General features: G+C 46.6%; 1 protein-coding gene across 2 annotated transcripts in view; it reads left to right on the forward strand.

Moving 5' to 3' along the window:
• The window catches only part of LOC144160521 (uncharacterized), a 51,034-nt gene that overhangs the window by 738 nt on the left and 24,286 nt on the right, over nt 1-26,010 (forward strand). For both annotated transcript variants that reach the window (XM_077691789.1, XM_077691790.1), the window contains exon 2: nt 9,856-10,107. In XM_077691789.1, the coding sequence (XP_077547915.1) occupies nt 9,856-10,107 (252 nt within the window). The remainder of the gene's footprint in view (nt 1-9,855; nt 10,108-26,010) is intronic.

The raw sequence follows: 26,010 nt of genomic DNA on the forward strand, positions 1-26,010 counted from the left end.
GTGTACGCAGTTGAAAACACCAAGAAATCGCCCAGCGCGCACGTGATCGCGGGCCTCGAGGCGACCGCCCGGCAGTTACAAAAACGAAGAAAACGTTTAGCGATCGTCTGTGCGTGCCTCGCGACGGCCACCCAGCGTCCGCTGCGTACGTTTGTCAAGCAAAGCATACCCACTCAGGGAGATTGGCCAAGATAGGGGCGATCGCACGGCAGTTGAAAAAACAAGAAATCGCCTAGCACTGGGGTGTGCGTGCCTCGCGGTGACAGCCCGGCGTCATCAACCCACGTTTACAAGCCAAGCCAGTTTTTGGAAGTTATAATCATTAGATATTACCTTGCAGGATTGTACGCTATTAATTTCTTTCTCGTTCCAAGCGTTTGTTTCCACGATAACGACGAACGCTGGGATATTTTTTTTCGTTTTTGCTGGGAGATTGCCCACGATTACCAGAAAGAAAAAACTCCAGCGTTCACCGTTATCGTGGCAACAATTGCTCGGAACGAGAAAGAAATTAATAGCGTACGCCCCTGCAGGTTGGTGTCCAATGATTATAACTTTAAAAACTGGAGGAAGCTCACATTTATATCAACAATGACTCAGTAAGGGGCGTTGCAGCAGCAGCGAAAGAGCAAAGCGGCTGCAGTCGTGGACATTCGTGATCGTCGTGAAGGTTGCGTAAAGCTTTGCTACCTTCAAGTGTTAGGCGTTAGCGCGAACTTCCTTGTTAAAAATAAAAATCCAGCATCTTGCACATAGTGCGGCCAAAAGTAGTGTCTGCCTGTGAGCAAACATGGTGGTGTAGGACGTGTCTACAATGTATCATACACAGCTTAAACTTCGGTGCAGTTGGGAACCCTGCCACGTAATTAAACACGTATGTTTTAGGTCTGATTAACATGACTGAATTTCACCGTCTACAACTTCACTTGCTCCTCCGGCGTGTCCTGCAAAGGAATAATTGGGGGCGGGCTGGAGTAATGAACCACAGTCAACATAAAAGCTGCCACTGTTATTGTTTCCTCGTCCTTCGAACTTGTCTAATGTCTAAACAGGCATTCTGCTAGCCAAGAATATTATAACACAGTATGCCAATCTTGTTGTTGCATTCTGTCTTGTAGGACAGCGAACATTTTCGGATAAATAAATTGCGCCTGACAGCTTATGATTCCATTACTCCAATGCGTTTTGTGGAGGAAAGTATATTCAGTCTGAAGTTCAGTTTATTCGTCAAGAGTAGCGACCAATATCGGGAAGTTGGGATGCTCCGTGCCGCGCAGTCGTGGACCACTAGTTCAGAGCAAAATTCTGTTTCTTTCTTGATTTTCACAAGGCTTCCACGTGGAATGTCTTTCTTAGCGTTTGCTGGTCACGCAGGGTGCGCTGTATGGCGTGTGCATGGTGGCACCAGTACCAATGGAGCTGCAATAGCTACACTGGGGTAGAAACGTTAGGCGGAGGTGGTCTTCGTGGTTTATTTTGTAGATATGCATGTCGGTATATTACCGCAGAAACATTCAGAGATGGATAGCTAGGATAAATTCCTGGGGTATTGAAAATAAAAAACAAAGACAGTCGAAGCAGACTGAAACTACTCATGACGTTTAAGACGTTATTTTTTGTTTCGATACCTAAAGTCAAACATTTTCGCTTGCCTCTATGCGTGTCTGTCAGTCACTCTGAAACTTTATTCAACTGCTGGGTCAAAAGTCAACAGCACATCACTTAAAGCAATAGTATGTACAGGCCAAACAAATCCAAACTTATAAAACCGCTAGCCTTGTTCATACGTATCCACATTATGCTACCGAAAAAAATTCGGGCATATTGGGGGCACGTCATTAGCCTATAAGCGACATTTCACTTATTTTATCTGAAAAACACCTTTGGTTGATTTTTGGAATATAAAACAGAATGCATGAAAACAACCGCATCGAAGAGAAACAATTTGCACCTTGTTTCAACACAACATGAAATCAAATCAAATCAGTTTTTCATTCAACAGGCAACGCGAGCTATGGTAATGCGGGAGAAAGAATGGTTTTAGAAAAATACCCTTGCTGGAATACTGTAAGGAGCATGGAGGCTCTCAGAGCCTATTGAATTAAAAAGGAAAGAGCAGAGGGTGTTGCAGGCCGGGGTAGCAGCAAAATATTGTCTGTCGACGATTTTTCAAGCGAAGAATATTCGTGGTCAGTTTTTATAATATCCACTTATTTCTCCGCGGTAACCGTTCCTTCCGCACCTTGGGTGAAAGGCGCAAGTGTTTTGCTAGTCAAGGATAGTCTTCCTCTGAGCACAGGTATGATTCTAAACCAGGCCGCCTTAAAGTACCCGAGCAGGTTCCCCTACCCCACTCAGAAAACAGGACGATATTTATTTTTTAAAAAGCAAAAAACACCAGCGCCCGTGTAAAGAATGCGTGTATACAAAATACGAGTCTAAATTTAGCTACACCAATTACACAAGACCGAAGCAGTCGCATCGATCAGTTGAGCAACTATTTGTAATTTCGACTAAAACACTGTAATAACGGGAATTCAACGCACCAAAGCGACCCCTGGGGCGGTATTCTCGTAATTGACCATTTTGAAAACGTCTGTTTCGCGTCCCTTTTACCGTGACGTACATCAGGTTAAGCAGAGGACCTTGGATAACGCTGCATCTTTTTCAACATTAAAGTGTTTATTCCGGGATTCACGAAGATTTCACTTACGTCATATCCGTCCCGGAAGTGACGGCAGTACAACGAAGCAAGCGGCCTTCAAAGGGTGTACCCCTGCACACTGAGTCTTTTTGTGGGGAAGCAACGTTTAGTACTAAAGAGTACGGTATAGTTCGGGTTGTTCGTTTTCGGGTTTTATATTTTAATCAAAAGTGTTTTATGCCGGGATCTACCAACATTGCACTCACATCTTATCCGTCAAATAAATGACGCCTCTACACCTTTGTCAAAGCGACCCGCCAGCAGGATGTCGCTCACCAAGCACACCCACAAGACAGCAGCCGACCCGCGAATCATGCTCAGCTGCAGAGTTTGCTCGACATTTCACTTTCGTGTTTTACCGATTAATATGACAGAGAAATCAAACCCAGTTTTATGAAAGTCTTTTGCAAACACATTTTAACAAACTAAAATCATGTAAAATTATTTATAATTGTTTATTGAACGTTTTTTTTAATCTAATCGCGATGAGCTTTTTTGTGACGCGATTGAAAGTTTTCACTGCAAGGGGATGAACGTCCAAAGACAGCAGCTGCAGCCAGCTGTTTCCTGTGACAGTAAATTGTAAACAATGCTACGGCTACTCAGTTTTTGTTTGCGTTTGGTTCCCCCTTCTGACGTCGGTGACAATGGCCGCGTGCGTCCTCTCGTTACGTATTTTGACATCGACGCACTTTCAGCATGCTGACGCGAGTTCTTACAAGAACCTTAAATGGTGCTCCATGCAGTTGACATTTCCGTTGTGCCGTACAAGTGAAAAAATGTGGAAGTGGTGAGGATTTCCGTTTCTTGATGACATACCTGTTGCTCGTGAAGCCTATGAACATTAGGCTGGTATGTGTACTCGAAAAGTACCAATAGACGGTTATAAATTATAAATTTCATGCCGACTGCTTGTGTACTTGTGGTCGTCTGGTGGACAGCTATCCAGCTCACAGACGATAGTTTATTTCACTGCGTGATGGTGACGGCGTGGGTACACCTAATTACGGAGGGAGCTGCGACAGCGATATTGTTTCTTCACTATTTACCGCTGAAAGAAAGCAAAGGTAGAAAGAAAACAAAGGGCGCACATCACCTGGTCCTTGACACAACCCGCGCTGCAGCCGGCCAAGTTCGTCCCAGAGCACGTCCTGTTTCATAGGCGGAGATACTTCTGTAGGCATTTTGAATGCTTCTACTTGTCTACCGCCTGTTCCGCCGGCAAGCCAACAACAAGGCGATAACCGCAAAATTCATAATTGACCTTTGTCGTTTTCACATCCAAATCGTCTGCTCCGAGAAGCCACGAACTATCTCCGCCGCGCATGCGTTGCGTCACATCCGGTCGTTCCCTTTTAACCAATTAGGACTCGCTAAAAACGGTCACTTTTGAAACGGATAAAAAAAAGGACAAAACACGAGAATACCGCCCCTGGTCTTTGAGGCACGCAATAGTGGAGTGCTCTTTGGTATAATTTTGGAGACCTGGGAATCTTTACGTGCGCAAAACTCTCGAAAAACTGGTGTTGTTGCTTTTCGCATTCGCACACACCGAGGCCAGGGTGGGACCCGTGTTCATGGTCTCAGCAGAATGGAAAGTTGGGCGAGTTGGTACGGCGACATGATGTAAAACAGCGCGGCAAGACGAAATACCCGAGAAAGCGCTCATCCCGTCTGGGTTGTTGTCTTCGTGGATTTCGTCCAACCGCGCTGTGTTTACTCATGTCAATGGTCTCAGCAGCACAACGCCTTGACCACTGATTCACCCTGGCTTGTCAACTACTAATGTGTGGACAATCATTACTGCGTGCATCCAACCATTCGTCTCGGCAATAAGCGCAAAGACGGCTCGACATCCTAAAGTTGTAAGGCTGGCGTCACTACAAATAGCACTGCTTGCCGACAGTGTGGCATTGGCAGCTTGGACTCACCCGAAAACATACACAATCTCTTCAAATCTAGGATCTTTGTCTGCCTGAGGTATTGAATAGTTCGAATACGTTATTGCATTTCAAGTGGCCAAAGTAAACTGACGGCTAATTCATGTTCCTTCAACGAAACTTTTTCAAGTAGTTTAATTATCTCTGTTACAGGATATTACGCGTAAAACAGCGCCATTGTCCTCGATATATGGAACTCCTTCAATACTAGACCGCCTAATTTTAATCAATACTGCCTCTGCACGTAAGCGCAACTCTAGCAAATGCAATAACGCAAGTTGATGCGCCTGTGCGTCCCTTTATGTACTCGCGTTACTGCTGGAAAAACAATTATTCCTACGCACGACAATCAGATTGCAAGGTTACCTAACGACTTCTTTTCAAATACAGATATGATGGAAAGGGTCCCAGAGCTACATGTGGGAAGACGCATGATAAACAGAATGAAATATGTGCGGACTGTACAGTGTACGAGATCCCACTTTCATACAGGCGGGTCAATCTAGGCCAGAGTGGCAAGAGCGTTAACGACCGTCTTCGTGAGCACGCATAGCGCATGCGCACAGGACCAGGAAACAATTTTGCCTTACAATTCAAAAATTGCTACCCCAAGCTCAATGAAACCTGCATCTTTGGGGGTCCTGAAAGAAGTTTTGAGCACACTCAATGAATTAGCGCAATTATTAGGTTAGGTGGTCAAAGTCATCTGTGCCGAGTATAACATTTTTATGTGCAGCGGAAAGCTCGCACTTTCGTTTCAAAGTTTGCTGCCGTGTTCCCAGCCTTACCTGCGTTGTTTTGGGCTCTGCCACCTTTCCGCATGTACGTCATTGATTATCCTATGTCTGTCACAAAGCAGAAATCTTGCAATCGGACGGCATTTTCTTTCTCTTCCGGCAAAGGGAAGCGTCGTCGGCTCAGCGTCGAGCAGTCATGGCGGCGCCTTTGTTTAATTAGGGCTTCCTGCAGCAAGCTTAGCGCTATCGTGTTCGTCCACACTTGTATTTTCTACTCTATTGCCATGCTTCTCTTTAAAGTGCGGTGGATAGGCCGACACCACGATGACACGACGGCGACGCAGAATTACGAGTTTTCAGACCTTCAAGTCAAACGACGCCGACGGCGACACGAAGACGGCCGATCGAAAGTCCGCGTGTTGCGACTCGTTCTTTGACCGAAGATGCCGGCAATACCGACGGGCTGAAGGGTCGTCGGAAATCGATCGAGAAAAGAAAACTGCAGCCCGACCGCATTCGTGCCGTAAAGAATGCGGCTCTGTTCTGTTAGTTCCTAGAGTCTAATAAATGTGTAGTAAGATCCACGAAGTTCATACTACTCCACAATAGCGCTAATGCGATTCGTATTTCGCCATACGACGCTTTGGCCGTTCGATTTGGCGACAATTCGTTTCTCGGAGTTGTAAACCCCATGTGCGTCTCGCACCAGCAAAGCTTGTAGAAAATATAAGTTCAGTTAAGAGTAGACCAGGGGATACGGAAGGTTTATTAGGTAATAAGGAACCAATATCGACCGCAGTTTTTAGAGTAAAGCGCAAAAAGAAGCACGGCGAGCACTGTTCTCGCCCGGGGAAATCACAGTAGCAGCATAAACAGTGCTGTTGTTGGAAATTAGCTTTGGTGCGGGCTTTATTGTTCCTTAGTGCGCTACGGTCATTCAAGAAAGGTTCAGTTAGTCAGCCAAGAATCCCTGACCTCAGGTATAAAACATTGATGTGACAAAGGGTGTGTCTCAATATAGTAAACAAGTTGTTTTTGTACTACCTCCGGTATGGATATTACGCCTTTCTCAATCCGATTTTTACCCTTCGGCTGTTCTGGTGAGCCAGCCTATGACATGTTTGTGTTGATTGGTTCATACAGTCCGCGGTTATTTTGCTGATGTGATCGGCATGCTCAGCCACCAAGATAAACAAAGTCACATTTCCGAGAAACTGTGGCATTTGTACATACTCTGCATAATTCGCTTGACCAGCCACATAACTGGTTCCCTCTTTGGACGCTTGAGATTGTTTGCATGAATTTCGATGTATTTGTGCATCTACTAACTTCAGTGTATTCTTTTGTGTGCTTGGCTATTTAGTCCTCGTACTATCACGTCTGAGGGTATTCTCCTATGTAATAAATAAAAAAATCTTCATGGCGCCGTAGGGTAAATCCTCGTGCCCACTCGAAGTCGCAGGTTCAAATCCCGGCGGGCATTTCTTTTTTTTTTTTTATGCTTCCTAAGTTCCATGGTTTCCCAATCGTATTCGCGAATCCAAAACAAAACTTTACTGTTTTGTGCATCGATGCATCGAAGTTTTACCATGTAAAACTTCGATGCATCGTTTGAGTCATAGTCACAATTTGTTGTTTTAAGCTCGTGCGTTGTATATATAAAAAGGCAATAGTATTTTCAGAGGACGATATACTGATGTGTGTATTTCGCAAAATTGGTGCGTCTTTATAAGGATTAGACATAGTTTCTTCTCAATAACTTAAACATGCTTAGGGGGGGAGGGTGGAGGGGTGTAATATAGGGCAGCAGCCGGCCACCAAACCCTCCACATATCGCAATTGGCAGCACTGAGTACATAAAAAAATGACCTAGCAGCCCTTATTGAGAGAAAAGGGCCCCTAGGGCATTAGGGCAAAAAGGGAGGGGGGAATAATTGTATTGCGAAATCATATGCACAGTCGAACAAAGAAGCAGGCGCGCATGGCTTCAAAACTCGCACTACTCTTCCGAGACTGCTCGCAATGTTGCTTACGGTGTACTTGTCCAGTTGTTGATAAACAGAGGGTCGCGTTTAAGTTTCCTAGAAGGTAAGAGGCAAGAGAAAATAGAATGCACAGCGCACTCTAAAACAAAGTCCCCGTGCCGTAACGTGCAACTCACCGGCTCTTTTTCGTTATGGCTATAAATGTTAAACTCCAATCGGAATAACGAAATGGATAATACTGCTGCCTGTGCACCCCTTTGCATAGCGTCACCACAACACTACCAAGCTCTACATGGGCGGCAATGGACGGCCAGTTCATCAACATATAAACCGACGTTGTATCGGATCGCATGTACGTGCGATTCGATACAACGTCGAATAAAGTTTGCGAACGCTTGGTGAAAGGTTCGTTTAATTTTCGCGTGATCTTTCAGCGTAGTGTGGAAGCGTGAATTCCCACCCCGTTCCGTCCTTTAGCTGTTTCAGCCGGAGAAGAGTGCACGATTCTTAAGCCAAATGACGAGAAAACGACCCGAACGGAACGCAGAAAGTCAAAAGACCCCGTCTCAGAGCGATTCTGCGCTGCAGAATATCGCAGTAGCAGACGACGCCCGCAACCAGGTGTTGTTGCAGACGTCAATGAGAAGCAAGGCACCATGGGCAGTCACGCTCGCAGCCTCGCACTGTGCGAGGGGGTGGAGGAAACGAGGGAGAATCGCGGCGCGGGCGAAAATGCGATTTTTTGACTTGCAATAACTTCACTAACACTCATCGCTTGAACAACATTCCTGAAGGAGGTGATTACAAGGCATATTATTACCTGAAAATGTGAACTTTTGTATCGGCAAAAACACTTTCAGGGCCCCTTCTAAGCGTTACGTGACGCCCGATCCCACGAAATCTAGGGCGCTTCCGTCGTAGGTACTGATGTGGAGGGATCCGTGAGTTCGCCTTCCGTGGCACGCTTTGAGTGGGAGATTACAAGTTTGGCCGGATAATTAAAACTTTTTTTTATCTCCTCTGATACGAGACGCCGCCTTTTAAGCTCCACGTTTATCTCTGTTTTCCTTATCGCACACGTGTATGATTACATGGGTTCATCCTTATTTATTGCCTACCGTAATAAAATTTTGTTCGTCAGCACTCGTGTATGTTTGCCTTCTCTTTGTCCATGTTTTCTGCGCTGTTGACAAAGATAGGAAGTATAAACATAACTTCCTATCTGCAATTTTTGGCTTTGTCAACGTCTTTTGAAGACAAGAAAAAGTCTATATATAATATTTAGGAACAAAAAAAACTATTGATATAATAGAGTTTTAACGTTCAATGTTTTTAGACTCTCCATAACTTGAATAAACGAGCGTAGTTGTTATCCTGAACCTGGTTTAGTAGTCGAAGGGAATAATTCTTGGCGTGCTTTAAATCCTTCAACCTATCTTTCCCAACAAAAGAAAAAAACAATTTGATGCAATTTCCCTTTACACCATAATTTAGGTTCCATAGCCAGTTTGCCTGCCTCCTTTACTGAGCGGCTAAGTCGTACTGCGGACCACGAGGTCGGGACATTGATTTGCGGTGATTTAGATTGTTTTTCTATTGTAGTCTAAAACAAACGAAATGACCGCATATTTGCTCGCTTCACGGCAAAGGCCGGCGAAACACGATAGTCTTCGGTTTCACCTGCAACGTAACTACCTCTCCTCCCTCCCCGCCCACCTCTTCCTTTGCTCTCCTCCTATATAAAGGTCATCCTGTGATAAACCTAATAAAGGTTTGTTTAATTCAGTTCAATTTGTTCGTGCTCGCACTAAAGCACTCGCCATTTATTGCGACCTTTTGTTACTATTACGAGCCCCGATCCCAAAGCTCCCCCGCAAGGTATTTTTGCATTTTGTAGTTGAAACATTTTAGCGCGTTTGTTTTATTGATCTCGCAAGAATTACGCCCAAGTATTTATTTAATGAATGAACACTGATAAGATCACTTTTGCATTTTCTTCTGCCACGAGTATTACGTATGTTGCGTTTTTACTGAGAAATGTTGAGAAGTATAAAGTTCACGTCTTGTTTTTCTTGTTCAAAAGTTGGTTTGCTCATAGAATAATCTCATTGAATAGTTCTGTTAGCTATTGGCCGGGCGGCTGTATCGAGGGAACGGCGGAAAGATAGACAGACTCACAGACGAAACTTTTTTTGCTCTAAGGTACCCTTAGAAAGACTATCATACCACTGTGGCTAATCTCAAAGATCAGGTCTTACATCGGTGCGTGGGATTTCCAGGTAAACGACCCCACTGCGGACGGTCTCCCTGCAACTTTTTTCAACAATTCACAACTAATCAATTACCCTTAGTATCTAGCCTGACGTGTGCCGGTATGGAAGAAAAAGTTTTGTTTTACATGTATCCGGAACGCCTCCCAAATGCAGTAGCTGCCTGCCACAGTTTAGTGAAATGCCGTGTTCACGTTTTCTTGACCTCTTTTCTTTCAGGTATATTTGATGGATTGTTTAAATCTACCGGATCTAAGAATAGTTCAGCAATTGGAGGAGCCTTCGGAGCAGCACTTGGTGAGGGCATCCTGGGCGGCCTATTTCAAGGAATAAGACGCGGCCAACGTCCAGAACGTGTAGACCCTGGTCTTGCAAGCGTGCTTGCCTCGTTTGGACAAGAATTTGACGAAAAACCTGGAACGAGCACTGCCAGCACCGGGGAAGGAGTTGGGTCAGCTTCGACCACTGCTGGTAACGTGGATAATCGCTTCTGCACCAATTGTTGGGCGTTCACCTATGGAAAAATTGGCCCAAAATCTATTCCAGTTTTTTGAAGGGGGCACATAAAAGAACATAGAAAGAACTATGGATTGGGCTATTGCCCTACTGAGCGTAGTATTGAATGTTAAATCATGTTTATGCTGTTTCATTCTTTAGAGATTTATTTTATTTCTGGTTTATTCGCATTTGAGCAATGACACAGTTACACTGTTATAAGTTTTTGTTGCCTAAAATTCAAAACTGCCGTACTTTTGCATTGCTTGATATATTTGTTGTTCTTATAAATTCAATCTTTTTATGATCAGTTACTGGCCAAGCCGCAACTTTGCGTTTGAAGGCTCAGTCGTCCCTACAAAAACACGCCTGATTTTGAACACGCCAAGTTTTCATCTTTTGTGAATGTTGCGTAACGGTGTCGCTCGAGCATCGAAGAGGGCACTTTGTTAAGTCATATTCCCTGTGGAAGGCCTCAGCAGTTGAGGAGACAGAATAGTTATATATGGTGTTTCAAACCACACATCGCTTTCAGAGGGATTACCGCGCGCCACATCAACACATGTTTTAGATACTGTCCACAATAAGGGTAGTGTACTCGCCCTATTATAGGAGGGAACTGATTGCATGTACTCAGATTGATCAGTCACCATTATTCTTTATTAGATGGCGTAGAAATGTTTCACTGCGTACTGCCGCTCCTCTCCGATTGTAACACGTCTTTTTTTTCTAATAAACGTTTCTCTCTTTCTCACTCTTCTCCCCACATACGTGGCGTGGGTTTAGTCTTCAGCTCGCCAACTAACTTTGAAGAAGCACAGACTCTTCGTGGCCGCATTGTGCCGGTTTCCGACTTGCGGATGACGATATCTAGGGCTTTTTCAGCCTGCTCATCGCCTCTCTGCCACCTTGGACGTTTTTGCGAATCCAAAACTGTGAACTGTCCTTCCACTGGGACTCACGGAGGTAGCTCCTTGCAATGGGCGCAATCGGGTGGGATATAGGCCACATGTACCCTAAGTAGAAATCTCAGTTGAGTAGCGCCTGAAAGGGGTGATGTAGACAAAATACAAGGTTGTTTTATTCGAAAGATTCCGCGTTCTAAAGTGCCCCCACAGCTTGTCCGGCATCAAACGATGCCGTATTCACTGAGAAACTGATCATTTTGGGTTTACATTTTGATTATTCGGCCAAATCTTGTGTTTTGGTGTCGTCTGCCGTGCGGTCACAAGAGCGGGCATTTCAATGAACTTCCAGTGCTTCTTTCGGCTGTTCAGCCTTGCTCACCGTCAGTCGTCCTAGATGGCGCTACCATAGGCTCCGGGAACTGAAGTTTGCCACGACCTCAGCGCCGACTGTCGCCACCGCTTAACAACTTTGGGTAGGTGGAAGTCGCGACCGGTCTTTCAGCGCACGTAAACATGCGCGCTCTACGTGTGGTTCGACGCAGAGTGGCGTAAGTCTTTAAAGAGACATTGTTATAATGGCAATTTGCAGCGTCTGAAAGTCAAAATGCTGCACGAAAGAATTTGTGGCAGCGCCGGTACTGCTGCGAGCAGAACTGCCACAATCGCGACGGGCAGCCTGACATCGTTTAGTAGATGTTTCGCGCGCAGCCATGGATGAAGGAGCGTCGTAAGAAATGGATTTCTGCGGTAAGAATAGTCAAGTAAGGAAACCACGACATTTTTTATCAGCGGAAGGAGTAAAATTGTGAGTACGATTACCGTTTACGCGCAGCCCAGACGCGAAGGACCGTAAAACTAAAACGTTTGCTTTCAGTGTTTCATACACATCGCAGACTGCGATATTTGTGGATCGCATGCCGTAGTTTTTGCATAACACAAGGTATTAAGGTTTCCGCCACTATTGTTTTATCACCAGTAACCTTTTTTTTAATAGACATTTCCAGCACCGAATGGACGCCAAAAGGCGGCACAAGGATATGCTCACCGCAGTTTGCGGGTAGCGCCAAAAGCAATGTCAACACGCATCCCGCCTACTGCCCTACTTTGTTACCCGACCTGTACAGACTTCAGCTACTTATCCGCAGCGAGAGCGTGGCAAGATATCAAACAACGTGTGGGTACGATGGGCCGACAGTAGTAGTTCAGCCCCGCAATTGTCTGGAAATCGCACAGAAGCATTTGAGACAAGGGGAAAACATTTGCCAGAACAGTTTTCAAGGTCGAGACGCCTTTCAAAAACAATTGCAGACTCGCAAAAACAAACCGAGAGGTGCCGAATATAGGAACGCGCGGCCGCCGTCTGCCTCTCACCGACCCAAAGTTAGCTCAAGTTTCCGCGGTGCGGGGCTGGGTGTACTTCTTCGTAGCGCCCTCTGAGCAGTGACCGGTCCCTATATTGTCCGCCGTTCCTTACGCTTTAGTGTTAGAATAACGTACGCAACCGTACGCACAAAGTTAGCGAATGCTATTTCTTTGCGTCGTTCTCACTGCGCATGCGCCGTACGTTACGCCGCTTCTGCGTTTAGAGGACGGAAGCTGACCAGACGCTATTTCAGCGAAATAGCGTGCGGACGTGAGGGCGCTTGCGTTTCCAACATGGCGGCAAGTAGCCCGGCAGCGTATTCCCAAACCATATCCCGTAGGGGCCCAGGGCGACCACACCCCCTAAGCAAGGGGCGCAGCCAAAGAGATAAAAAAAAATTGCAATTTTTTAACTTTCTTGGACGCAGCACCGTGACGTCTATACCTATATGTGCGCGACTTCATGCGAGGTGGATTTCTTCTTTTTTCCCCCTCCCCTCGTTTCGACTGCTTGGCAGGCGTCCGATGGTTTCGCTCCGTGGGCGGGGCTGGACTGCGCCGCTGGGGAAGCTGACGCACACGTGGTAGAAGGTAACCTTTTGTACGTGACCCCCTGATCTCTCCGCGCTCTTCTTTCGCACCTGCAAGTTGACGCTGACCTCCGATCGTGTTCCTAAATAAGCGCTCGACTCGGGGCCCGAAGTGCGCGCGCGCGGATGGACGCTTTCACGCGCATGTGGCAATTATACACGGTCCGGAAAGCAAACACCCTCATTGAAAGCTCATTCTACAGCACACAGAAGTGTATACAATTGAATTGGGTGCCCTTTCACTATATACACAGCTCAAAACACGATTCGGTGCTGCAGGTAAGGATTACAAGAAAGGCAGCCAATTACCCATGACTACACTTACAAACTGTCCTACTCTTGCAAAATATTACAGCTGCATGAGCTGCTACATTTTGGCACTTTCATAAGCACTATTACATTGAATTTCGTTAACATTAACTTCATTGCATTATTCTCTATCAGGAACAGTGCCGCTAAGGAAAACATTGACATTTTGTTAACAGCAATGGAAGGTGTGAATCGTTCTTGCAAGGGTGATGCATTGATAAGAAAGACACTGGCACTTTCATAAGCACTATTACATTGAATTTTGTTAACATTAACTTCATTGCATTATTCTCTATCAGGAACAGTGCCACTAAGGAAAACATTGACATTTTGTTAACAGCAATGGAAGGTGTGAATCGTTCTTGCAAGGGTGATACATTGATAAGAAAGACACCAGCTCTAACGTACACGTTTTACACTCGTACATGAATTCTGCATAATTTACACTGCTGGTCATAACAATTTAGGAAACAATATCTAAAATATATACCAACCAAGTGCTAAGTAATAGTTGGATTGTACAGCAACTGAAGTACTCGAGGAATTTGATATATGTCTTCTGTACAGGGCTATTGACCACAGTCTCTTCACTGAAGCCACCAGGCCGAGTTTGATATCAGTAATCATGCGTGCGACCACTGACGCTGTTGCCAATGTCGATTAGTTATTTGTAACAATTTGTGCTTCATGCACACATAGATTTTGCTGCATAAGATACGTTATTTTTAAATAGACAGCTCCAGCAGGATCCAAATGGCGCTGATGCCCCCCCCCCCCCCCCTGTAATCGGGAAGGCACTCCAAATCGTTACCACTTAATTTGGCTCTGTCCATTATTAGACCGTAATCGCCACCAGCATTTACCTCTAGGTCCCGCCCCTGCGACTGAACAGGAACATGTTAGTCGGGCCCGTGACGATGCCACCGCAATAGAAGCAATTACCGAGTACGCCCTTGAAAACAGACTCTACTAATTTGTGTAGCAGCCTGGCCGACTTTCCCGTTCGGTATACAATGTCAACTGTCTGCAGCGTGCACTGTTTTCAGTGTGAACCGCATTGTCCACAGTGTGAACTGCACATTTAAGTGTGAACTGTGCGTTTTGCTGCCACTGACACACTTTAATGTGTTGATTTTGCGATTAGGACCCCAAGACTGCAACTGCATGTGTTCATTGTGCGAGTTGTGACCTTCCCCTTTTTTCCTCATCCTTGCTGCCCCAGGGCCCCATGGACTCTCATTTAATGCAGTGTTACACTCACTCAGATACGTATATTCTTTTCGCTAGGACTAATGAGTAGTTGCCCGTGAGCTTGAAGTCACGGTAGTCGCAGCAGAGATAAAACTAAATAAAAAAGTTATCCTCTTGGTACACTATTTTTACGATAGTGATCTCGGAGTCGAAATACCGCAAAAATTGTCTCTTTTAGAGATCCACTGATCGGTATAGATGAGCAGTTTGTGTCTGTTTCCTGCGACGCATTTCTAGCTACCACATACATATATATTTCTGTAGTGTCTGGCCTTTTAATTCGCCAGCATTGTGTCACAGCTCGTGCCTCAACTGTAAGCCACACACACGCAAAAAAGTATACAAATGTATAAACAAGAAATACCAGGAATAAAAATATAAATAGTACAACACAAGTTGCCCGCGGAGCGAAACCATCGGCCACACGCAAAGCAGCCGAAACGAGGGGAGGGGGAAAAAAGAAAAAAATCCACCTCGCATGAAGTCGCGCACATATAGGTAGAGACGTCACGGTGCTGTGTCCAGGGAGGTTAAAAATTTTTTAACTTCATTGGCTGCGCCCCTGCTTAGGGGATGTGGTCGGCCTGGGCCCCTACGGGATATGGTTTGGGAATACGCAGCCCGGCAAGCATCCACGATTCCGCTTTTCTGTCGACAGTAATTTTCTCCAGATGAACCAAGTTCTTTGCCCCTGTGTTTTGAAATGTTTTGAAATACGTCGAGTGCTTAGCACATCGCCCCTCGCGCAGCTCCGTATAGTCGTGAAATCGCTGATTGCCCGAACGAAGCTTTGTAGCCAGGCCAGCGACCGAAGCGGTGTGTGTGTGTGTGTGTGTGTGTGTGTGTGTGTGTGTGTGTGTGTGTGTGTGTGTGTGTGTGTGTGTGTGTGTGTGTGTGTGTGTGTGTGTGTGTGTGTGTGTGTGTGTGTGTGTGTGTGTGTGTGTGTGTGTGTGTGTGTGTGTGTGTGTGTGTGTGTGTGTGTCTGTGTCTGTGTCTGTGTGTGTGTGTGTGTCTGTGTGTTGTGGGCGCGTTCGCGATGAAATGCGACGTGTTTCGGCGGGAGTACAGTGCTTCCCATGCTCTAGATTATCTTTCTCGAGCGACGTACGACTCAACCACGCATCATGTATGTACAGTGTGCGTGGCTACAAGCCCTCTCGGCTTGAGCGCCAGAGTTAAGTGACTTGCTGTACCGCCCCGCAAACCGCGCGCGAGGTGAGTGCCGAATTTCCGACAGGCAGGAGGAGGCAACCGATCGCCGGTCGATGGCAGTTCAGACTTTCAACGCATGTCGAGACGTTGTTTTCGTTCGAAACGCCTCTCTGGATTGTTTTGAAGTTGTATAAAATGTATGCGTCAAACCCGAGCATTCGGTTCAGGCCGTTCTGTGCGATTGCGCGAAAGAAGTTCCGCTGGACTTCAACTGTGTCTTTATGGAGCGTACTCAGGTGAGAGAATAGTCATGCCGTGCTGTAGCCGTGTTCCATTCAATACTAACGGGAAAGCGTTGTTTACAATTGTTTGGATAGTCGTAAAATCTCCAAGCACTCCGGCATTCCGCTCGCAGATCAGCCGACGAGTCATTTCGCAATACATTAGACAGATGGCGCCGTATGCATTAGCGTGACGCTACGCAAAACTGATGAGACGCTCTACTAAAACTCCGCTCGCGGTGTTCACGTTGCGGGACGCAAATATTTAACGTTTAGCGTACGCAAAGGCACCAAACGTTGTACTAAACTTTCTGGTGTCATGTGAGACAACTCCAGATCGTCGGTCAGGTGTGCAGCTAAAACAAGCATTCATGCGCCCATTACCAACAGCAGTGCTCATCGATACCTCCATGTTTACGTGTACTCCGTAACTTTCACTGTTTACCCCACCATTCTTACTGTGGTAAAATGGATGTGCATTACATTTAAGTGCAAATGGCTCATTCGACAAGCTTATAAGCCCTTCCTAATTTGCGTTTCCTTTTGCCGGCCTCAGTCAATCGCACAGCTGTGCGTATATCATCATAGGTTCTGTTGAGCGAATTGAGCCAGTGGGTCGCATAGCCATTCCCTTTTTTCCAAATTATACAGCTTTTTTGAGCGAGGTGTGCTTCAAATAGTTGTGTCAGTATGATTGTGACGAGGCAATCTTTCAAATGAACCAAACTTGCGCTTTTTATGCATGGCCCCTTCAAAGATTTCCATGCGGTCCAAAAATAATCCGCAGCCCTCCACAACAGCGCGCCTTATCGTTTGTGTAGCGGCAGCGCTTTAAACGTCATTATCAATTAATTTATCCAGCAACAAGAGATAGCAGCCGCAAGAATATGAGGAGACCATTTGAGAATCGTCTTCTATTGTGCCGATTCCCTAAGGCTCTTCTCTTCATTTGTGCTTTTAACCTTCAACCATTATTCCCTCTTTACACTCTTGCATAAGTAAACACTTTATTTTGTCAACGTTGATATCTTTGAAAATGCTACTCTGTCGCAATTCACTGCGGCTATACAGTGTGCGAAATCGCAGGCTACAGAGAAAATTATATGCGACTCTTCGACACCTGCCTTAGACGCACATCTCACTAACCTCTGGAAGCGCGTGCAACCTCTCACCACTCGTTACCTCACGAACGGCAAACGTCAGCAAGACCTGATCCGGGTTCGTCGCCAATATCAAATCATCCGAGAATACCAACGATCCCTTTCCAACGAGCATTGGCATAGCCTTTGTGAGAAGCTTCGTAAAGAACGAGAGCTTTCCAAACTATGGAGCACATTTCGGAGCTTGTTGGGCAAGCGCCAGCAAAAACCCGCGTAGTTTGCTTCGCTCGCTCTCCGAGACACGCCAGAGGACGTTGAGCGTCGCCATATTACGGCGTTTTTCCCTCATGCCTCCCTGAGACCCCACCCCCCGCTGCCGACCATAATGGTTCCAGACGTGGATAGAGATCTCGACGCCCCATTCACCATGGGAGAGTTTAAAGCGGCTCTTCACCAGGGCAAACCACATTCTGCACCTGGTCATGATGGTCTAACATGGCAGCACCTGCGTAACTTGGAAGAGTCGGCACACTTAATACTGCTTGATATAATTAATACTTGCTGGGCCTCGGGCGACGTTCCCGATGACCTCAAACTAACGCTAGTTCATCCAATACCCAAGCCAAACAAAGACCCCTCTGTCGTAACCAACCTTCGCCTAATTTCACTCACGCCCACCAAATGAGCGCCTAACTTAATGAGCGCCTAATCAATAACCGCCTTCAGTATTATTTGGAATACGTGCGTCCGTGGTTTCACCCGTTTCAAACGGGATTCCGTGCTCATCTAAGTAAGCACGACTGCCTTTGGCTGCTCCAACGTGTTCCTAATCGCAAATCACGGGCTGGCAATCCGGATTACGTCCTCACTTTTGACGTGCGAAAATCATTCGACTACGTTAGCCAGCCCGCGATCCTCGAAGAGCTCGCTATGGCCTTCCCCAGAAAAGGGCCCAAAACTGGATTTGGCATTTTCTTGAAAATCGACCAATTCGGCTCAACAGCACGCACCCAGAATGTAGCCCAAGAATATTTTATCTAGACAGGGGTGTTCCCTAGGGTCTGTCTTTGGACCCGTCCTTTTATTTTGGCAATGGCCCGCAACCTAGAACGGGACACTACTGCTCGTTTTGCTATCTACGCTGACGACCTAACAGTGTGGGTTGAAGCCGCCGACTACAAATGCACTGAAGACATGGCTACAGATTTGCAGGCGGCGGCAAAGAGCCTCTCAACCACACTCCCAACCCTTGGCCTTGAGCTGGCACCAGAGAAGACAGAATTTGTCCTAGTCCACGGTCAGCACCAACTGCCCGCCAACATGCATCATACTATCTACATCGGCGACACACCCATTGCCTCACACTGTGGCCATATGCGTCTACTAGGTGTTCCCCTCGCCAGCCACAACAGTGTTCGGCTATGGATAACGCATCTGCGCAAAAACTGGAAACCGATGCTGCGCCTAATCTCTCGTTTTTCCAACAAATATTGCGGCACTAACCAGTCGGCGTGTCTCGCACTCCCAAGGGCAGTAGCCGTCGGTCGTCTGACTTATTGCGCCCCGGCTTATGACCTCTCTTCGACTCACAAGAAGCACTTAGCGGTGCTTTACCGGGCCATGCTTCGTACGATCACCGGAATTCCGAGGCATACTCACATTGACGGTGCTTAACGGGCTGCCCCAGTCCCTCCGATGGAGGAGCTTCTTGCGGAAGCCGTACAACAACATCGGTTTCGGCGGACGCTAACACAACAGGGGTCTGCCTCTGTGCGTGGGACGAACATGTATCTCCAATACTTCCGTCATCCTCACCACCCCCTCCCCATTAATTAAGCCCGCCTGTTACAGTTGCCCACCCATGAACCGGAATTCTGCGTTCCCGTCGTACGGCTCGTGAAAGGGCCCTTCAGCGCATCCTCGCTGCGAAATTGCCGGACGAGGTCGATATTTTTACGGATGCTAGCCTCTCCCCATGCCATATGGTCTTGCCTGGCGCTTCCCAGCTCCACCGGACCGTGACGGTTCCCTCACAGATCACGCTTTTAACTCGTTCTCCCTGGAAACGGAACTCCACAGCATCCTTAGTGCACTGGATCATTTGGCCTTCACCATTGCAAACCCGCCACCTCCACGCATCCGCGTTCTCACAGACTCCCACCAAGCCCTCCAAGAGCTGCACAAGCCCTTCACCGATCATCCAACAGTGCACCGAATGCAACACGTGACTGCCATTGTGGCGCGTAATGGGATTACTACGCGTTTGGCATGGGTTCTGGGTCACACGGATCCGGATGGGGGCGACCAGGCTGCACGTGATGCAGCACGGGAGTGTCTTGATAGTACACCTCCCCTGGTTGACAACGCGTCGCCGTCCTCGCCCTGCCCTCGCCTTCAATTTATCACGCACGCCTGGCACAGAAGGGCTGTCTTTCTTCCGTTACCCCTCCTGGCTACCTGGCTCTGGCTCCCCCGATGCCTCGCTCTGCGGAAGTATTCGTCAACAAAGCTAGGGCCAACACAGCTCTTACACCCCACATCACTAGAAAATGAATTTACCCAATGGGGTCTCCACCTCCTTACTGTCCCCACTGCCGGATGACCGTATTCGCCATCCTTGACCACCTAATCTGGCGCTACTCCGCGTTTTCTCTGTACCGGCCTATCCTCACCAATGCTATGCCTCCCGATGCCTTAGAAGATGATCCTCCATTTGAAGATCCAAATTTTATCAGAGCCCTTGGGCTGTTCGGCCTAGAGAGTGGTCTGTCAAGATTAGTGCAGACTGGGGCCTACTCCGGTCGAGAAAATCCCCTAATGGTAGATCTTCATCTTAGCCTGACCTCCGTGGTCTGAAGGGAACACCTGTGCCGTCTTCATGGACGCATCATATTTTTAACGGGGCTACTCTTCTTCCTCCTCCTTCCCCTAACCCTATTTTGGCCGCATGGCCCTCCCTCGACTAATAACGTACTACAACAACAACACTTTTGTCAACTAGGCAACAGTTTCATAAAAGTTAGAAACAGCTGAACGATTGGCGGTTCTCTGTGATTATTTTGAGGATTCCACTTCTTAACATTTCATTTTATTTTTGTTTCCTCTGTGTAAGAAGCGGTATATCAGATTTAACCTTTCTGCTTTCCTTACTTTATTTTCTTATTCTTACTCACCTTAAAGACTCTGCTTTCACAAATACGGCACTGCAACAAATTCACTGGTGAAGTTTTTTTAAGGTTTGCGTATTTTCATTTTCGCCGTAGTAGGTGGATTTTCAAAGAGATATTTCGATTTCCTTATTTATTGCGCATAGGTACTTGTAATTATTATTTTTTTTAAATTTTATTTCGCCAATAATCACTACACACACTACTACAAAAATTAAATGGTTGAACTTTGGTCTTTACTTTGGTATCAAGCGTCTAGGGATTCCCTTTTCCTTTACTTTTTTTTCGCGTTCTAGTTTTTACCCATGGTTTCCTGTAATTTGGTTTTAGTCAGGATGCAATGGTGTAAAGGGAGACATTTTTGAATCCGTCCGTTCGTTTTATGGGTATCATTTTTTAATTTTCGTTTTTATGAACAAAAAACAATACCCTCTATTTAAACGACTAATAGGAGCCGCGTGTTGATTTGCAAGCTACACACTTTTGTGCAGATAGAGAACGTCACGTGGCTTGTTCTTCTTGGGGAATCTTTCTCTGCGGTTTGTTTTGGTATTAAGGCGTTTTGTTTCTGTCTTCTTCTTTCTCTGCTTTGTACAGAGTAGTTAAATTTGATTTTGTTCGAGTGTTTTTTCATGGTTTTTCCTTTCCATTTTTATATTTTTCCCGGAAGTACTTGAGCGCATTGTTTGTGCCTGCGTGAGACAGCACTAGGTCACAACTGTTTCCTATCCTCAGAACAATGGAATCGCAAAGACCCTTAACGAAAAAGCTTATATAGATATTATCTTTGTACATCACCAATGACCATCAAGTATAGATATCCCATTATCTCTTTTTTTCCTTCGCTTACCTGTCATCCCTTCACAACATCTCCGGTTTCTCTCCATTCTATCTGCTCTAGAACATAGGGCCAGCTGGGCAACCTAACTCTTCTACCTCCTCCTTCAGTGGTTACTTTTGGATATTATACCACCGCCATTAGGGCCCAGACCTCGCTCACCAAGTCGGTCCAACCAGAACCAGCCTCTGTAAATCGCAGTTTCCTTGAAGAGGCTTTGCGACAACTGGCCCCAGACCTACAGTTCTCACGCGTGTCTCCAGTGCTTATATGTTCTATTTTTGCAGCTTGGGGCTCTCCGAAACAATTGGCCGCGTATTTCCTCACTTCGCTGCAGGTGCCTTTCAAAGACGAGAGCCTCCTGCCACCTTTGCCACGAAGATGTCTCTCATGTCCATCCTCTCACCTCTCACTCTTCGGGTCTCGTCTCGCACCTACCACAATAAACGTGTGGAGGTTTGCTCAAGTCCATTTACTTTTTTTGGGGGGGGGAGGGGGGGTTCCGTTCCGCTGTTCGTGCGTTATCTATTCAAATCGTTTGTTTTGTTACTGTTGCATTCTAATGCCGCCAGGACATCTGGGTTACTTCGATATTTTTAGGTATTTCGATATTTTCAATGATATTGTCACGGGACACCGCTTTTGTCTTTGACCAACAAACACAAAGAGGTTCTTGCGAGCTTCTTTGTACTTGTGGGTGAAAATATCGTCTTCAGCCCATACTTATTTGCCACCGAAAATATCAAGCTCACATCTGTTTTGAATAAAAAAACACTGCTTATTAGGATTTTTTATTTGTAATATTGCCTCAATTAGGCCGAGTGTTTTATTTTAGTGCGCAAGCATTTTGGCGGCCCCTACTGGGCTTTCGCGGCGACGATGTCGACGGCCACGGCGACGGCAACGTATCCAAGTGAGCGAAGGCACAAAAAATTGGCTGGCGATTACGATACTCCCTAAGGCGATATTTTGGCGCAGCTGTTTAGCTGTTTTGACGGTAAAAAACATGTTGAGACAAAGAATTTCAGACAGACATATTTGTAGGGTTACAGAAGCTTCTATTTGCTGTGGCTGACGAAGCACATGCATCGGTTGCCTCACTCGTTGTTCAGACTTTACTCGGGGTTCTGGAGCAGGCGGTGCTGAGCTTAAGCTGTGGCAGCTCGTTTAGCTGAAGCGGCTGACGAAACGCACGACCGGTTGCCTCACTCGCAGTTCAGCACTTACTCCTGATGGCTGCAGTGCGCTGAGACAGCACTCACTCGTGGGTTTTCATAACAGCAGCTATGGTGAGCCTCTGCGTCGGCGGCGCGAAGTGCGTCTCAGGAAGAAACCGCGAACTGCGTCTTGGACAGTGAGCGCACATCACCGTCACGCGCACGCCCCCCTTACGTTTTCGTCAAGCACCGCGCCGTCGAGCATCTCGTGCGGGCAAAGCGTACTGACCCCTCCGCCACACACTTTCGGAGAAGTGTCTCGCGCCGCCATGGCGAACCGCTTTCCCCTCCCAATTTCTCGACACTTCCCCCCCTCTGCTTTCTTCCACCCTTCGGACTCTCCATCGTTCGCTCGATGACACCGAAGGCGACCCCCTAAGCCCATAAACGGGCGCCAAAGGGCTGCGCCCTCAAAAGCGGGGCGGAAATTGGCGGAAAGCGTGGCAAAAGGGTGAGAAGGAGAGCAGTATGCTGAGCACTAAAGAGACGCTCGTCGGAGCGTCTGTCGAAGGTGTGAAGGGTAGGGCGTCCCACGCTGCTATGGCGTAATCTCTCTCACTGCCTTTCCGCCATCTCTACTTCGTGTGTGGCTCATTCTAACAGGGTGAAAATTGTGCAGGAGGTTCAAGCACGATGTGCAACAGCACGCTTGTCAGCGTCGGTGACGCGCTCCGAGATAACACCACATCAGTGCGCGCTGGCGTGGATTTCCTGATTACGCGATTACTTCCTCAGACCTAGCAGATATGCATCGTGACCTAGAAGACTGCCCTTCGCGCTGCGCACAAATTTTGAATTAGGGAAGAGAAGAGGAGGAGGAAAAACTTTATTCAACTGAAGAGCTGGTAGGTGGGCGGGGTCCTTAGCCAAGCACTTCATTGAGTATAGTATTCTTAAGTGCATTTTTTAAACAACAATGTTGACAAGTACGAATTATGGTACAAGATTTAGTGGTTTCGAAAGACTTTTTCATATAAAAGTCTCGTTTCTGAATTCTTTTTTTTTAGCCAGTTGGCTGAAACGTCAGACCGACTTTCATCCAACAAACGAAAAGATCCGACTTTCAGAAGGGTCATCGCTCCTATTGACTGTAAATCCGTAGAGTGGCCTCCGCCCTTCTTAAATATCACGGCGGCACGAAAATTGCAGTTAGCCGCGGGAGTTCTCTTCCAGTACCTCAGCCACAGAACAGGAGCAAAATAGGTACATTAGTAGGGTAAAGCATTGTCGACAGTTGCCCGGCCGAAAGGAGGTGACACTCCGCAGACGCACATTGAGGTGCCTCCAGTCTTGAAGTTTGATGTCATATTGGAACTGGCCTTGGAGGTAGATTGATGCGATCAGTAAACGCCAGAGTGTGGCGCTACGTGATTTTTCCCTCACGCCGATCTTTCACACATGCTCAATGCCGCAGACAACGGCTGCTCTTCAACACGCAGCCCTTAACGCTACGCATTAAAAAGTGACCCACAAAGTCCATTGCTAGAGCATGAAGTACTGTGGCCTTCCTGTGTACGCACGTATCACGCACAGAAACGCCTAATTAGGCCGATACCAATGTTATAAACAGGTAAAGTGCAGGTTCGTGGTAACGTTTCTCCTTATCGCTATCAAAACGTATTGCACGACCCATCATACGACGAAAAGAACGCTTTCCGCCTCAAACACAGAACAGAACCAATTAAACCACATTGAGCATGGCGACCAAGCAAAGGCGTCGATATGGTTTCTTCAGTACTTCTCAATACCGCAGAGGCTGATTGATGGAGCGTGAAAGGTGCCCCAGCCATTATGACAAGTTTTAGGGCTGGAGGTTAGAAAAGCTCTCGTTGGCGAGTCACGTCTGCACAGTCTGGACCGCGAAGTTTCGGGCAAAATTTTTAACAGCGAAGGTGTTGAGCGAATCATTTGTGTATGGTGTACGTAATTAAAAATACCAAGAAAATGCCTAGCGCTCATGCACGCCAGCCTGGAGCGCAAGTTCGTCAAGCTTTGCATACCAAATTAGGAACTAAACAAGCGATCTTTGACGAGCTAGTTCGTACATAATCTTAATTTAAATACCAGCGCTTAAGCGATACGAAAGGAAGCATAGCGGAGTCTTTGTCAGCGCAGTGTTTATCTTTCCTTCCTTTCGTATTGTTTTGAGCGCTGTGTTTATAAGTACCATTTAGAGAGATTGACTACTATTGGCCGCAAAAACTCCAGCGTTCCCCGCGTGCCTCGAGCGCTCGTTCTTCAAGCTAGGCATACCCACTTGGGAGGATTGGCCAACATTGGCCTAAAAAAAGCTCCAGCGTTAGCTGTATCGCGGCAACACTTGCTCGGAACGAGAAAGACACGTCATAGCTTACGCCGCGTGTTCGTCCGTCCTCTTGTCGACGTGCGCATGCGCTATGTACCGTAGAAGAGCCGCGACTTGAATGTCGAAAGTGCTGTAGGTGATCGTTCACTCCACATGACCCAGCCGCGGATAGTTCGCCCGCCCGAAGAAGAGGCCACGCTTCGAGAGGCTCGGCGTGCGAAGCATCCGCTGGAGACCATTAGGCGTTCTTGCAGAATGACGTACGAAAACGTCGATGAAAAAGGACCAGCTCACTCTATCCCTGCTCAACAGAAGTTCATTACAATGCCATGCCGCGGACGTCAACCATGAAACCACAACGATAGTAAAACTAACCTTTGTATCTGTCAATGATCGCCTGCAACAGCTTCGCCATTCAAGTCTTGAGCGTGAATTCAAGCTCCTCTGGATTTTTCATTGCCCTCCCCTAGCGATGGCAACACAGTTACACTTAGTTATTATGTAATTTCTCTCGACCGGCTTTATTGGAGGGCTTCAGGAAGCGTTAGTTCTGCTCAAATTGTAGGTATTCTAAAAATAAGGAGAAAACAAACTCTTCCAACCATTCGTACCTCTGTGAAGTGTGATGGGCTTTGTTTACTCTAAATGGAAGGTGACTTATCTAGAAGTGAGTGTGAATTGCCGCACTTTCAAAAGAAGATTTAGAATCACTCGATGAGGCATTAGGTGTGCTGCGCTGAAAATTCGGTTGAGAGAGCATAAAAAGGCAGCAAATATCATGACAAAACGGAAGAAATGCTGCGGTAGCCTGAGCGCACCGAGATCTTTAGGTTGAAAAGTCCGAAAAGCATACAACGGCAGGTACAATCTGAGCTTCGAGCCACGCGCAATCTTGGCTGACAATGTGGATAATTAAATGGTTTTGCTAGCTCTTCCGCATGTTGAGTTGAGTGAAGCCCACCGTAAAGAGTCACAACAATTCTTTCGGACGTTGTTGCTACTCATAAAAGTGTACGAGCCAGCAATGTCGGCGACATAACCGAAACAGTTTTGCGTTTGAGTTCTCGGGTTACAGTGTCCACCACCTATTCAAAACTGTGCGGGAACGGCAGGACACGAACGGCATCAAAAATAAATTCGCCCAGGAAATGGGGAGCCGCAAAAACTGTCATTTACTGGTCAGGCTCGTGCATAAGCATGTTTGAGTTTCGAGAACTCTAGGGTAACTTGTAAAATTATTGGGGTTACGAAATTATTTAAAACATCGTTCATTCACAGCAATCTGGTTACCTATTTGGGCGTAATTTTCGTTAGTGTATGATAATCCCATATTAGTGATAATATCAGAAAAAATAGTAAGACTGGCGAAGGTCGTAGTCCTGAAGACAGCGAATGGAAG

The sequence above is a fragment of the Haemaphysalis longicornis genome, unplaced genomic scaffold, assembly GCF_048455015.1.
Source record: "Haemaphysalis longicornis isolate Haplotype H1 unplaced genomic scaffold, Haemaphysalis longicornis Haplotype H1 scaffold_101, whole genome shotgun sequence".
Taxonomy (NCBI): Eukaryota; Metazoa; Arthropoda; class Arachnida; order Ixodida; family Ixodidae; genus Haemaphysalis; species Haemaphysalis longicornis.